Genomic DNA, 15,619 nt, shown 5'->3' with positions numbered 1-15,619 from the left:
ACTTGCTTGAACCTTTACCTAGTGGGAGCATGCTAAATACGAATTTTCAAAGTGCTGTGGAAAGCTTCCTCTTCCCTTCCTTTTCCTAGTTGTAGTACAAGAATACTGTTTTACACAGCATGGTACAGTAAACTGGAGACCAATTCCAGCATCGCCATAATCACAATTCATAACTTAAGAGGGAAACAAGCAAACACATACAATACTTGAGAAGGAAACCAGCTGATTCATCAGAGCAACATTACAATAGTTAGATATATATATTAATCTAACTAGTTAGACTTGATCATATTAATCCAAGCTCTTCCGCTAATACAAAAATGGATGTATTTCGGTGAGTGTTCCAGAGAGACAGGTTTCCAATCAGCCAAGTACATCATAGAGATAACAGCAAGAAGTTTTTGGCATTCCAAATAGGAATTGGCATCACAAATACTTATGCACAGACATAAAAGGTTTCACATTCCATCGGTTTGTAACCCACGCCGCCCATCAACTTCTCACCTAATCATCAGGCATCCTCATCTTCATCAGCAGCAGCTGCAGCAGCATCATTGAAACCAGGATTGGCGATGTTTGCACCCGCGCCCCTCTGCAGCAGACACCGCTTTAGCTCATCATCAAGCAAAGTTCCTTCATCCCTCATTATCCATCTAATGTCACCATTGTCCCCAATGATCTCGTCAAAACTTGCGTAATTGCAAATGTTCATTATCCTTTGCAGGACCTGAGGACTCTCCACCTCACCATACTTTGCCCTCTGCAGTGCGAATTTACACAAGTGTCCCCAGCTGTTTATCCGTTCCCAGTGATGTGGTTCTAGAGGAGTCTCTTGACCAGTCCTCATGGCCCTCATGACGAGCCTCAAGATGCATAGGAGTCTAAAGGCCTCAATGAAGATTACTATAGCACAAAGAGCGGCTTTTCTTATGTCATCCTTGCTGCGATTTGGACGGACTAGCGCATAGAACATGTTCTGCATGAACTGTGGCCCTCCAACTTTAGTCCTGATACACAACAAGACATGCACATTAGTTGATGAATCCAAGCTGCATTATATTTATGCACGTGCAATGGGATTTTGTGACAAATGGTAACTCACTTCTTGTTATGAGCAGCGTCTACGCCAATGTCCTCCGAGTTTAACCAACTAGGCACATAGAGACGACTGAATCTGCCCCATGGCCCCCAAGCCTTGAGCACCCTGCGTCTGATTGCGACCATATAGCCATCATAGTCCGACACCAAGAGTTGCATGTTGGAATATGCGTGTAGTAGAAGTTGTATAGGGATAGAGTTGGTTTAAACTCTGTATTCTGTTCTATCTCTTCTTCTGTCTCTCACGATCTTTCTGTAACGACTTGATCGATCCCATCTGATCGATCTCTCCCTCTCTAAACTTGTGTGCCAAGGCTTTTGCCCAATATATATGCGGCCCGAGATAAAAGGGTTCTACGCTTCCCAAATCACTTTTACATGGTAACAGAGCCTCTTCCTCATCCAATCGAGACAGATTGCATCTAGCTACCTTCGCGACCGAGAGTATGTCCACCACCACCGCAGCCATGACCGCAAGCACCATGGGTGCGCTCACCACCACCCCATCCTCCACCTTTGCATCATCTTCCTCCTCCACCCACAACACCACCTCTCTCGGATCGCCACCACAGGAGAAGCTTACGCGGGGCAATTTTTTGCTTTGGAAGGCCATAGTGCTCCCGCAGATCAGAGGTGCCCAGATGGAGCACCACCTCGACGCGACGAGCCCGCCACCACCCGCCACCCTCACCATCACCACGGAAGGCAAAGAAGAACAAGTCGTCAACTTTGCAAGATCCCTCTGGTATGCACAGCAGCAGCAACTCCAAGGATACTTAATGGGTTCACTTTCCCGTGAGATCCTTGCCCAGGTCGCCACGCTCCAGACGCCGGCCGAGGTGTGGCGCACCATCCACGCCATGTTTGCTGCACAAAGCCAAGCCCAAGCGATAAACACTCGCATCGAGCTCACCAACCTCAAGAAAGGTAACCTATCCATGGCTGATTATCTTGGTAAAATAAAAAGTCTCACTGACGAGGTCGCAAGCACGGCTGCGGCCCTCTCTGATCCGGAGATTGTCTCCAAAATCCTTGCCGGTTTGGACATGGAGTACAACCCGGTGGTCTCTGCACTTGCCGCCAGGGTGGAACCCATCACCATCCAAGAACTCTACAGCCAACTGCTCAGTTTTGATACCCGGCTCACTCTCCTCCATGGCGGCAACCTTCGGCAATCCTCCGTCAACTCCGCCTCTCGTGGTCGCGGCCGTGGGCGCGGTCACCAGGGGCAGCGCGGCGGTGGGCGCGGACGCGGCGCCCCCTCTCCTGGCGATGGCGCACGCTCTGGTGGCGGGGGCGGCTACAACAACAGCGGCAACAGCAGCGGCTTCAACAACAACAACGGCCGCCGTCCTCCTTCCCGCCCGCGCTCCCGATGCCAGCTTTGCAAAAAGTCTGGTCACGAGGTGATTGATTGCTGGCATCGCTACGACGAGGACTTTGTGCCCTCGGATCGCCATGTTGCTGCCGCCATGCGTGAGCAGGGTGGAGATGGCGTCTGGTACGTCGACTCCGGCGCTACGGATCATGTGACGAACGAACTCGAGCAACTTGCTCTACGTGAGCGCTATCATGGCGCCGATCAGATTCACACTGCTAGTGGTGGAGGTATGGATATTTGTCATATTGGTCAAAGTTCTATTAATTCCCCTACACTTAAACGCAATCTTGTTCTTAGAGATGTGCTTCATGTCCCTCAAGCCAACAAAAATCTTGCATCCATGTCTAGACTAGCCACCGATAACAATGTCTTCTTTGAAACTCACCCTCGTTATTTTTTCATCAAGGATCGGGCAACGAGGGAACTACTTCATCACGGTAGATGCGTTGGAGGGCTCTACCCTATTCCATCCGGAGCACTAGGTCGCAAGCGTCATCACGTCTACTCCGTCATCAAGCCCTCTTTGGCACGGTGGCATCAACGATTAGGGCATCCATCTTCGATCATTGTCAAACAAATAGTCAATAAAGACAAACTTTCTTTGTCTCCTAGTCCAGTTTGTGAGTCTGTCTGTGAAGCTTGTCAATGTGCCAAAAGCCATCAGCTTCCTTATCTCAAGTCAACTAGTGTGTCTCATGCTCCTTTAGAACTTATTTTCAGTGATGTATGGGGCCATGCCCGAGATTCTTTTGGTCGAAAAAAATATTATGTCAGTTTTATCGATGATTATAGCAAGTTCACTTGGATTTATTTACTTCGATACAAATCTGAGGTTTTCTCTATTTTTCAAGAGTTTCAGAAACTTGTTGAGCGCCAATTTGATAGAAAAATCCTCGCCGTCCAAAGTGACTGGGGAGGGGAGTATGAGAAACTCCACTCTTTTTTCTGTAGTATTGGGATTGCCCATCATGTATCTTGCCCCCATGCTCATCAACAGAATGGCTCTGCTGAGCGTAAACACCACCACATTGTTGAAGTTGGTCTTTCTCTGTTAGCTCATGCTTCTATGCCTCTCAAGTATTGGGACGAAGCTTTCATTACTGCCACCTATCTCATCAATAGGCTCCCTAGCAAAGTTATCAGAAACACCACTCCTTTAGAGCGTCTCTATCATCAAAAACCTGATTAAAACTATCTCAAGATATTTGGGTGTGCTTGTTACCCAAATTTGCGTCCTACAACCATCATAAACTTGAGTTTAGATCCACACAGTGTGTTTTTCTTGGCTATAGTAATCTTCATAAAGGTTATAAGTGCCTTGAGATCTCTACCGAGCGCATCTATATTTCTCGTGATGTTGTTTTTGATGAGACACTCTTTCCGTTTTCCAAATTGCATCCCAATGCAGGCGCCTTGCTTCGTGCCGAGATTGCCCTTCTATCTAATCCCGCAACTTTATCTGATAGTGGGGGGGGGGAATTAAATGAACGAGATCATATGCAAAAATCCCATGAAAAATCTGATTCTCATGATGTTATTTGTGCAAATTTACCCTGTCATTTTATGTGTGAAGGAAAAGACAGGCTGGTCACGGAAACCGGGGCAGATTCGGCTGACAGCGGGCGATCCGAGGTCGATTCGCTCGCCTAGCCTGCCGCACCTGGCGGCGCGCGATCCCAGGCGGATCCTCCCGTGCGCTTGGCCTCTTCTGGGCTGGTGGCCGACCGCACTGACCGAGTGGAGCCCATCGGTCCCACGGCGTCGCCCCGTGCCAATCATGCCGCGTCATCACCTGACGGGTCCCCACGCGCTGACAGCCCATGTGCTGGGGGGGAGTGCATCGGAGGACGCGGCGCCTCTCACAGCGACCGACCGTGCGCGTGCGTGCGGGACGGACCCCACGTTGCGTGGGCCTGCGGCGGTGGAGGAATCAACGCGCGCTGATTCGGCGCATGCGCTGCGCGGATCTCCCTCGGATCTGGAGCCTGAGCCAGCCGAGCTGCCACATGGATCCGCCTCGGATCACGTGTCGGCTGGATCTTCTGTGGCAACAATTTCTCCTGTGCTGCCTACGGCCTCTCCTCGACAAACACGGTCTCGGTCAGGTATTGTCAAGGAAAAAAAAGTACAATGATGGTACGATAAGGTATGACAAGATCAAACGTGCATTTCTTACCACCACTGGTGAACCACTAAGTTTGGATGATGCTCTTGCTAATAAGAATTGGAAGGAAGCTATGGATAGTGAATATGATGCACTTATGAAAAATAAGACTTGGCATTTAGTTCCACCAAAGTATGGAAACAATGTTATTGATTGCAAATGGGTGTATAAGATCAAAAGAAAGTCTGATGGAAGCATAGACAGGTATAAGGCTAGACTAGTTGCCAAAGGGTTTAAACAGAGGTTTGGAATTGATTATGAAGATACATTTAGTCCTGTCATTAAGTCAACAACTATTCGCCTTGTCTTGTCTATTGCTATTTCCAGAGGATGGAGTCTAAGACAGCTAGATGTTCAGAACGCGTTTCTTCATGGTGTTCTTGAGGAAGAAGTGTTCATGCGGCAACCACCAGGTTATGAGAATCCTAGCACACCACAACATGTTTGTAAGTTGGATAAAGCTTTGTATGGTTTGAAGCAGGCTCCAAGAGCCTGGTACTCCAGACTAAGTATGCAGTTGCAACGTCTTGGGTTCATACCATCCAAGGCAGATACCTCATTATTCTTCTTTAACAAAGGCAATGTTACTATCTTTGTGCTGGTTTATGTTGATGATATAATTGTTGCTAGTTCAAGTTCAGATGCCACTACTTGCTTGCTTAAAGATCTGAAGCTGGAATTTGCTCTTAAGGACTTGGGTGATCTTCACTATTTCCTTGGTATAGAGGTAAAGCAAGTTAAAGATGGCATACTTCTCTCACAAGAAAAATATACAACTGATATTCTCAGGAGAGTAGGGTTGGAAAATTGCAAGCCAGTTAACACACCGATTTCTACCTCTGAGAAGCTTACAGTGGAAGGTGGAGAAGTTCTTGGACCAGAGGATGCAACAAATTATAGGAGTGTTGTAGGTGCCTTGCAGTATTTAACTCTCACCCGTCCTGATATATCTTATTCAGTGAACAAGGTATGTCAATATCTACATGCATCTAGAACCACACATTGGACTGCAGTCAAAAGAATTTTAAGGTATCTCAAGTTCTCAGAAGGTCTTGGTCTCAACATTACCAAGTCCTCTTCTCTGCTTGTTACTGCATACTCTGATGCTGACTGGGCAGGGTGTGCTGATGATAGGAGATCTACAGGTGGTTTTGCTGTATTTCTGGGAACTAACCTTGTGTCATGGAGTGCAAGAAAACAGGCTACAGTGTTCAGGTCAAGCACAGAGGCTGAATATAAGGCTCTGGCTAATGCTACAGCTGAAGTAATGTGGATACAAACATTACTTTATGAGCTTGGAGTTAAAACTCCACAAGCTGCGAGATTATGGTGTGATAATATTGGTGCAACGTATCTCTCAGCAAATCCTGTTTTTCATGCACGAACTAAACACATTGAAGTTGATTTCCATTTTGTCAGAGAAAGAGTAGCTCGAAAGCTTCTGGAGATTCGGTTTATTCCCACAGGAGATCAACTCGCAGATGGTTTTACAAAACCTCTTACTGAAAGAAGGTTGAACGATTTCAAGTACAATCTTAACCTTGGCAAAGCTCCTTGAGGTTTAGATTGAGGGGGAGTGTTGGAATATGCGTGTAGTAGAAGTTGTATAGGGATAGAGTTGGTTTAAACTCTGTATTCTGTTCTATCTCTTCTTCTGTCTCTCACGATCTTTCTGTAACGACTTGATCAATCCCATCTGATCGATCTCTCCCTCTGTAAACTTGTGTGCCAAGGCTTTTGCCCAATATATATGCGGCCCGAGACAAAAGGGTTCTACGCTTCCCAAATCACTTTTACATTGCACGCATAACGAGGGATCTTTTTCCTCAAGGGAGTTAGACAGCTCGATAATATGGTAAAACACTCCGCTCTCATCGATTTCTTTGCCTCCCTTCTTCTCTCTAGCCCTGGGGTTCTTGTGTGGGGTGACGGGTGCCCGACAGTAGCTAAAGGGAGCGAGACCACAGGCTCTTCTGAACCTCAGTCTCATAAAAGCAACATAATCAGCAACCGAGCAATTCACATCGAATGAAATCACTGGGATCTCCTGCATTTAGTCAACGAAGAGAGTAGTGTGTCAATGCCAACGTGATGAGATTGCATTGCTAGCATCAGTCCTTCCATAGGACTCACAAAATGAATACACGTACACTAGATAGTCAGCGCAGCAACATATTCAGAAATCAGAACAGCATGGAACACAGCTATGAAAAGACTGATCAGAGAAGACAGCAAAACTTAAAGGGAATACTCATGTAGCGGCTCCCAGTCACAGAGCCGACCCCGCCCGTACGCGGGCTGCACCGCCGCGGCCGCGCGCCCCGTGCGCGCGCGGCTTGCTCCTTCCTCGCCCCCGGCCCGTGGGAGGCGCCGCGCCCCAAGAAGGCAAGAACTGGCACGGCCTCCGCCCAAAACCGGCGATCGACCCTTGGAGCTAGATGCAACGCGGAGGAGGAAAATAGGAAGCTTCTTTCGTCGTCGGGCGCAAAAACAGGGGGGGGGGGAGGGAGAGGAGGACGACGAGCTTACGTTGAGCCTGCGCTGCCAGGGGCCGCACATCGGGCCGGTCCGGGGCGGCAGGGGCGGCGGCGGCGGCGCCTCCTCCTCGTCCATGCCGCCGCTGACGGAGGAGGGAGGATTTGGGGAGGGGCTCCTTCTTTCCCCCCGCTCTCTCTCTTTCTCTCTCTCTCTCTTCTCCCTCTCTCTCTCTCTCCGTGCCTCAGGGTGCAGGGTTTTGCCTTTCTTTTGAAACTAGCTAGGGGGCACGCACACGCACACCAAACCACCGCCACGGCCCCACATTCTGACAAGCTCCATTCATCAATTACAAGCATCTCCAAGTATCGACTGGCAGTTATTATCCTTATTAATTAATAAAAAAACTGAGATCTGGGATTCTTTCACTGAACAAGCTCTTTTCCTTGATAAATTAAACGAGCGGCTGCCACTGTTCACCTGGTTTCTTTACGAGCATGCATTTTCTTGCCGTGTACCGCCGCTATGTGTGTAGTGTCTTCTCCCACCAGAGCGACGGCCCGTTCAGCCCATCAGCAACTTACTTCAGCAGTTAATTTTTTTTATTTCAACCATAAAATGCTTTCCTAAAAAAATGCTACCCCTAAAAAAACAATAAAATGCTAGTACATCCCCCGCAAAAAAAAGAGGTGTCTTGCAAATTATTTCATCAGCCATACGTTGCGCATCAACAAACACCCCCGCCACCCGAAAAAGGAGGATAAACCCCGGGATCTTTAGTGACTGATCCACACATTTTATTTATTACTCCCTCTGTAAAGAAATATAAGAACGTTTAGATCACTAAAGTAGTAATCTAAACGCTCTTATATTTGTTTATAGAGGGCGTATTAATTATTAAATGATGCCAAGCATTGGCATTTAAGAAAATCTAAGGCAGCCACGGTGAGCTTGCCTAGCGCTAACATCTCCACAAACCATCACCTATCCTATAACTGTAGACCATAATCAACCGGTTGAGCAGCATGCGACCGACCATAATCCACGTGGCATGACAATGTCGCTTTTGGGCGTTGTCATGCCACGATTTGTGGCGGCGGCAACGGAGATGAGCCACTTAACGTCCCGATCACCACTGCTCGTTGCAATGGCACGCCTCCATGGTCGACAAACCGTGTGGCAACTCACCGATCCAGGGTTGTCGCCCCACCGCCTGATCCGGCATGCCGATTTTCGAACCTCCGTTGTGGCCCATTTTTGCTACCGCAGGGACGAGAACATTGCCTCCTGCACCAACCCCCGCGGCACGACATGATCTCCTTGACCAATTGCTTTTTTTTTGTTCTAAATGATTTGAAGATTGCTCACCATGCCCGCCACGCGGCGAGACCCAGCAACGGCTTGTTGGCATGAAGTCTACAAAAATGGCTAAAAACGCAACAATTGTTTGTTTTTTGTTTTTGTTTTTTGCTGAAGCAAGGAGCCGCATATATAGGGACCAACAAGTTTAATCCATATTGCATTGCACACAACATTAACCAATCCATCCGACCTAGGTAGAGCTGGTAGCGTCGATCAGCTGCAATGTGTCTGGCGGCAGGCATGGCACGCGCGCGCTTGAAATTTTGGAGGCCGCGCGAAGCAAGCAAAGAAGGGAGACCCGGTTCCACCTGACCCAGTTCCGAACAGGGAAAGCACCTAGTCGGCCTTTCTTGGGCGCAGCCTCTGTGCACCCCTCCATTTCCGGCTCTCCTCCCTGCTTTGCCTGCGCCGCATCGTGGCTTCGCTAGCTACCTTACCTATACGCTACAAAGTACAGTACTACTCCCTCCGTTCCAAAATAGGTGACTCAACTTTATACTTAGTATAAAGTTGAGTCACCTATTTTGGAACGGAGGGAGTACTAGCAGGCAGACGCAGACCGACTTGTGAAGCAACACGCACTAGCTAGCATATGTGATCGTCAAAACAGAGTTACTTTTTGTTCGAGACAAAAAATGTTAGATCAAAATTAGAGTATTACGTGCGCGTCATCGCTCCCTGCAGGCTAACTATTTTGCGTGCATGCATGCATGGCATGCAGCGCATCGCCATCACACTTTTCTCTCGCGGGCCGCCGGCCCATCGCTGCATCGCTCCGCTCCGTTATAACCCCCCCTTCCATCATTAATTTTAATTTTTTTTTTGCAAGGGAAACATCCAATCTATTCATCAACTGTCAAGATAGTACGCGAATCAACCTGTGGTTAAGTTGGTTAGGTGAACAGTGGTATCCTCAACCCACCAGGGTTCAAATTCTGGTGCTCGCAGTATTCCTGGATTTATTTCAGGATTTCCGGCGATGCGCTTTCAGTGGGGGGAGACGTTCCCATCGACGACGAGGTGCCTTCATAGGGATGAGTGTATGCACGTGTATATGAGCGCTTGTGTCTGTACTGATGCTCAAAAAAAACTGTCAAGATAGTACAAAAAACATCAGAAGTAAAAATTACATCCAGGTCCTTAGACCACTTCATTGTATTGTACTTTTGCTCAAAAGAGAAAATAAATTGTACTACTTCCTTGTTCTATTTTTTTAGTGGGGTAATATCATCGGGAGTTATAAAACTTGCGTCGCATGTTCAGTTTGATGTTAGAACTTTAAAAATATGGTGTTGTGGTCACTTCACTTGACTCAAGCATGAAGATACGGTCACATTGCGCGTATGCAGACATATTCATGTGCATGGCCCCACCGAGTGGCGGCACTGGCGTGACGTATTTTTACACAAAACACCCTCATAAAAAATTATTCACTGAAAAAGTCAACCACCGTGACGCACCACAGAGCCCCCTCGCATTTTTTTATTTACACAAAAACCCGACCATAGTACTGCACATGTATGCAAAAATTAACACCACAGTAGACAATCTAACCAATACATAAAACAATGATGAGTAAATAAGAGCATTCGAATACAGACCTGTGTATTATATAAAATATTTAGTTAACAGGCATAGAAAATGTTTATTAAATTCAAAAAATATATACACTTGCGTCTTATATTTAAATTATACCAAATGATAAGTACAAACATTTACTAAATATTTATGAAATTCACTTGTGTATAAGTTTTACTCATGACTTACATTCAAAAATAATATATAATTTAAATATTAGCCACGATTGAATATTCATATTAATAGTTTAAATTACAAATTATGAATATTTTAATTAGACAAACTTTGAACAATACAAATATGTGTATAAAAAATAATTCTTTAAAATTATATATTTGAAAGCCAAATATGTAATACACACATTTATATAACACACATGTTTATATTATACTCAGGTTTACAAAATATTTTACTAAATATTTAATATATATATATAGTACACATGTTTATATTTAAAAGTTTTTATTTATTAATCATCGTGTATATGTACAATATTTTTAACACAAAAGTATTTGAACATAATTATTGCTTCCAGTTTACTAAAAAAATTGTATATAATACACTGGTTTATATTTGAATGTTTTTTACTAATCATAGTCGGTACAAATATTTGAAAATAACTTTATTACTTAGTTTATAAAATAAATTCAAAAGAATAGTTCGTGCAAAATAGGCCATACTATCCGCAACCCATTGAAGCTCCACATGCATCCTCATTTAGTACATATCCACATTAGACATATATATGGGAATTAAGGGTTCTAGTGGCTATGCCAGTTCGTGTTAAACTGCTGGTGGTGGGCTCGAGTCCGGCGCCATCCTCATTTAGTACATATCCACATTAGACATATGGGCATTAAGAGTTCTAGTGGCTATGCCGGTTCGTGTTAAACTGCTGGTAGTGGCTATGTTGGTTCACCAATTAGCCACGCTGAAAGTGGCCCTGACATATGAAAGGAAGGCTCCTGAAGACTTGTCGTATACTCCAAGATGTTATAAGTCGTCTACAACTCGTCCTCTTTATACGTGGCCGGCTTGGATGTAACCCTAGAACCCTCAATACCTATATAAACCGAGGGGCGGGGCTAGTGGAGGACGCATCTATCACATTGGCACATTTGATGTACACCATGATCCACATTTCTCTACGCCTAATCTCTCTAGTGCATGAAACATTTCTTTTACTTTCAGTTTTTAATTTATGTTCTTTAGTTTTTAGGTCATTATTATTCTCGCCGCAACCTACAGTCATTACCTTGGTATATTTGTTTCACGGGACAATAAATATTAAATACCATATGCAAATTTTCCAACGGTTACTTGACACAAGACCACTCACAACTTGTGTGTAACCGAAATGTCACCCATAAATACTCTCCTCCGCTCTTCACTGGGACGATCACTATTGGGATACTTACATGAAGGTGCTACACTACCCTGTGTGTCTTGCGGGCCATCATATTTGACTTAAACATCTTTTGTATTTGGTTCATGTATAATGTAATCTAGGAGGGCTTGGAGGTGTTGCCATGGCCTTTGTTTGCGCTTCTCTTCGACCACCAGGGAACATTCTAGGTTTGATTCTTCGGATTGGACGGCGATGACGCCATGACATTGCTATCCCTCTTGAAAGCATCGTCTTGTGTTCTCATGGCGTCCCTCGCGCTGGACTTCATGGGCGTTGGACGTCACACCGGTTCTAACTACCTCTCAAGCTAGGGGGTTTAGTTGTGTATTTTGCTTGTTCGGGCAGAGCATCCCTTGCCTCTCTGCTTTGGTCACTATGTTCACGTCATCTTTGGTTTGTGCATGTGTTGTACCCTAATGTGTACACATTTTCTTTTCTTCTATCAATAAAAGGTATGCAAGCTTTGCGTACTCGCCAAAAATAATCCGAGGGGACTTTGCCTCCGTGATCTTCTAAAAAAATATGTAAGTTATAGCGTGTTGATTTTTTTTTTGTGAGGATCTAGGGTGCTAAATTGGTGATCAATTGTAAGGAAATCCCTATTTGTCACGTGTTGCGTCAAATTGTCTCCGCTTTGCACAGCCAAGAGCACTAGCGGAAGCATGTGGGTCGACCTATTTAACCTATTTGTTCGTTTAGGTTATTGGAAACTTCTAGAGGTTCATGCCATTTAACCTGTTTGTTCGTTTGGGTTTTGGGGAACTTCTAGAGGTTCATGAACTGTTTTTGAGGGGTTTTTTCCGTTCCTTTCCATGTTATTTTTCAAAATATTGTTTTGAAACTTTAAATATTGCTCATAATTCAAAAATTATTCATGTTTTCAAATATTGTTCACGATTTTGTTTTTTTGGAATTTAAACAATTTTTCATGATTTGTCAAATAGTATTCAGATTTATAAAAAATGTTTGATGTGCTAAAAAAATTTTATTTTCAAAATTTGGTCACAATTTTAGAAAAATATTCAATTTCCAATTTTTTCACATATTCAAACATTGTTCTTGATTCTTCCAAAACATGTCCGTGCTTGTCCAAATTTGATTGAAATTATAAAAAAAGTTACCTTTCCAAATTTTGTTTGTGATCTTCAAAAAATGATTGAAATTTTAAAAAATGTTGCTGTATTTCAAATTTGTACATATGTGTAAAAAAATGTTTGGATTTGTCCCTGTTTTTTGAAATTTGTACATTAATTCAAAAAATTCCCATTTTTAAAGTCTGTTAACAAATTGAAAAATAGTTCAACTTCTTACAAACCTTAGTCGCATCTGTGAGAAATTGTTTAGAATTGGATTTTTTCCCCTGTTTTAAAAAGTGTTCATCAATTCAAAAATGTCCTCTTTTAAAAATTTGTGCACAGCTTCAAAATTTTATCAAAATTGTTTGTATTTGTAAAAAGTTGTTTTGAATTCTAAAAAATGTTTCTGTTTTTGAATTATTTTACACAAATTCTTAAATCTTCACTTTAAAATTTTGTTCATGAATTAAAAAATAATTCATTTTTTTTAATATTGTTCGTGTTTGTAAAAGAAATGTTTGTAATTGGTATAATGTTCCCTTTTGGAAATTTATTCATAATTCCGAAAATGTTCCTGTTTTTAAAAAAATATTCTCAACTTCAAAATTTAATCAGAAATCGTTCATATTTGTCGAAATTTCGTTGGAATTTTAAAAATATTACTGTTTTTGAGAATTTGTTCACATATGTTTCAAAAATTGTTCGTAAATAGAAATTGGAATTTTAAAAACATTCCTGTTTTTGAAAATTTGTCAAAAATGTTTGGATTTTTTGAAAAAAAAAGCCTCTTTTTGGAAACCATTTCGCCAATTAGGAATGTACACATTTTTCAAATTTGTTCAGTACTACAAAAGAATTTTTTTGGAAAACATGTCCGGGCTTGTCAAATATTGTTCAGAGTTTTAAAATAATATATTTAGAATTTGAATAAATTTCTGGAAAAGGGAGAAATATTCGGATATGCCGCTGTGCGAAACCCCGCTTTTCTGCCGCTGTAATGTGGACTTGTGACAAAATATCTGCCCAGGCTTGCAAGCCCATTGCGTGCGATGCGATGCCATCTGTGCTCGGAAGATTCTCTCTCTAAGGAAAAATTAAAGAATTGTGCTCGCAAGAGGAGAAGACGACTGACCGCATCCGCGTACTGTGTGATACAAACTGAATGTACTGTCATCATACAGATTGGAAAGAAGGATGGCAATGACTGACTGAACCGAACGATACTGATACTCTGGCGTACGCATAGACAAGCTATTGTTCTAGTGCCGGTGTTTCTTCTTCAGACCTGAAGAATACAGCCAACTGTTTTAGATGCGGTTCAGACTTCAGACATCTGTATTCAGTTCACAACTGTTCGTCAGACTTGCATCTTTTTGGTTTGTCGGATGTTATTTCGGAAGTACCGCAAATATCGGTGTCCTTCCGGTGATGCCATATTTATTACTCCCTCCGTCCCGCAATATAAGATCGTACAACTTGAAAAATGATCTTATATTGTGAGACAGATGGAGTATCTTGTGATCAAGTTTCATAGTATTGTGATTATGCCGCATAACACATTTCTCTCTTCACTTTCTGTCGTACAATATACACGTGGAACTTCAGCGCGGGTGATGAGTGGAGTGCGGGGTGCTCAGGCACCGGGAGTCATTACAAATTTACAAGAAAAAAAGACGGGGACCCAGAATGCCCAGCATAATACAAACAACTACGGTAGAGTACACATTTACACGGGCAAAACTAACAGAACACGGCGGCATGCAGTAAAACCTCTGTTCAAAGCTCTGCATCGGAGTTGGGCGCGGCCACCCCCTTCACCGTGTCCTTGGCTACCCCTGCGGCGGTTGCCGCCGCCTGCTCCGCCGTCTCTTTGCCCATCTCCAGGCTCTTCTTCGTCGCCTCCGCTGCCGAGCCGGCGATCCCATTTCCACCAGCATCATACCTTGACACAACAGAATCACATCATACTCAGGATCATCTAGCGAGCGAGCACATCAGGAACATAATAATACGTACCGAGGATCGTCGGAGCGCGGCCGTTGAAGCTTCATCCACGTCAGCTTCGCCCACGTGCGGAACGCGTCCAGCCGGCTGTTGAACCCAGGAGTGCCGCCATGGCCGACGGCCTGCTCCACCGGCTCGGCGCCCGAGCGGCTGCCACCCCTCACGTCCGGTGCCTCCATCCGGGACGATGGTGACGACATCAGGAACGCCGCGACGGAGGCCACGAGCAGCGCGAGGAGGACGATGGTGATGGATATGGTCGTGCCGCCTTTCTCCACAGGCAGCGCGGCTGCAGCGCGGCCGCCGTTGTGGTGGTCGTCGGTGCTGGTGGCGGCTGTGTCCCTGGCGTCCGCCATGTCGTCGGTTCGGTGAAGAATGCTATGGCGACGAGATCGGGTACTATAGTAGTGCTACAAGTACTGCGGCGCATGCGCAGATGGACACGTGAAGAGCTTCTAGAGCGCAGTGGAGGAGCACGTGTCCGGGACGTGTCGGGCTCACGAGGTCTGCCCAGGGCTGGCCAACCCGGGCGTCACACGGACGGCCGGATGGACGTGTCCAGTTTGGTTGCAATTTCTTTTTGCGGGTGATAGTAGAGCGTCATCAAGAAAGTATCAGCCGCTCCACGCGCTTATGTGTTACCGTGATGCGAACTCCTGAACCGTTGGATCTTAAATCAAATCGCAGTTGGAGAGCTACTGGATCTGGACTCCTGCACAGCCTCCGTCGGAATCTCCTGCAACCCCCCCCCCCCCCCCCCAAGCATCCCGACTCCGCCGCCACGCCGGGTGCCCAGGGGCGTTGTTGCGCCACAGCCGGAAGCCTCCACGAGAGGAGGTGAGCTGCAGCGCGGAGAGCATGAGGGAGGAGGGTTGTGGGCGGCGGCTGGGGTTCGCTCGAGCCGTCCTGGTAACAGTTGTCCTAAGATAAATTTGGACAGGTGTTATCAGTGGCAGACACAAACTGGTGTCCGTCATTGGTAAGACAATAGCAGTGCCGGATGAGGGTTTGCATCCACCACTGCTAATTTATCGGATTATTAATGAAAGGCGCTAGACTGCGACCACTATTAA

General features: G+C 45.0%; 1 protein-coding gene and 1 pseudogene across 1 annotated transcript; one reads left to right on the top strand and one right to left on the bottom strand.

Annotated features, from left to right (window-relative positions):
- Nucleotides 1-2,096: 2,096 nt before the first annotated feature.
- Nucleotides 2,097-2,235, top strand: LOC123072671 (uncharacterized; annotated as a pseudogene).
- An 11,841-nt stretch (nucleotides 2,236-14,076) lies between these two features.
- Nucleotides 14,077-14,932, bottom strand: LOC123080794 (uncharacterized). Its single transcript, XM_044503779.1, has 2 exons — nucleotides 14,559-14,932; nucleotides 14,077-14,484 (listed from the first exon to the last, which is right to left on the bottom strand). Exons 1-2 carry the CDS (start codon nucleotides 14,900-14,902, stop codon nucleotides 14,319-14,321), a joined length of 510 nt encoding a protein of 169 aa, XP_044359714.1. The 5' UTR covers nucleotides 14,903-14,932; the 3' UTR covers nucleotides 14,077-14,318.
- Nucleotides 14,933-15,619: the final 687 nt, after the last annotated feature.

Source organism: Triticum aestivum, chromosome 1A, assembly GCF_018294505.1.
Source record: "Triticum aestivum cultivar Chinese Spring chromosome 1A, IWGSC CS RefSeq v2.1, whole genome shotgun sequence".
In the NCBI taxonomy this organism is placed as follows: domain Eukaryota; kingdom Viridiplantae; phylum Streptophyta; class Magnoliopsida; order Poales; family Poaceae; genus Triticum; species Triticum aestivum.
Note: the sequence above shows the minus strand (reverse complement) of the source record. Positions and strands in the feature narration are given on the sequence as shown.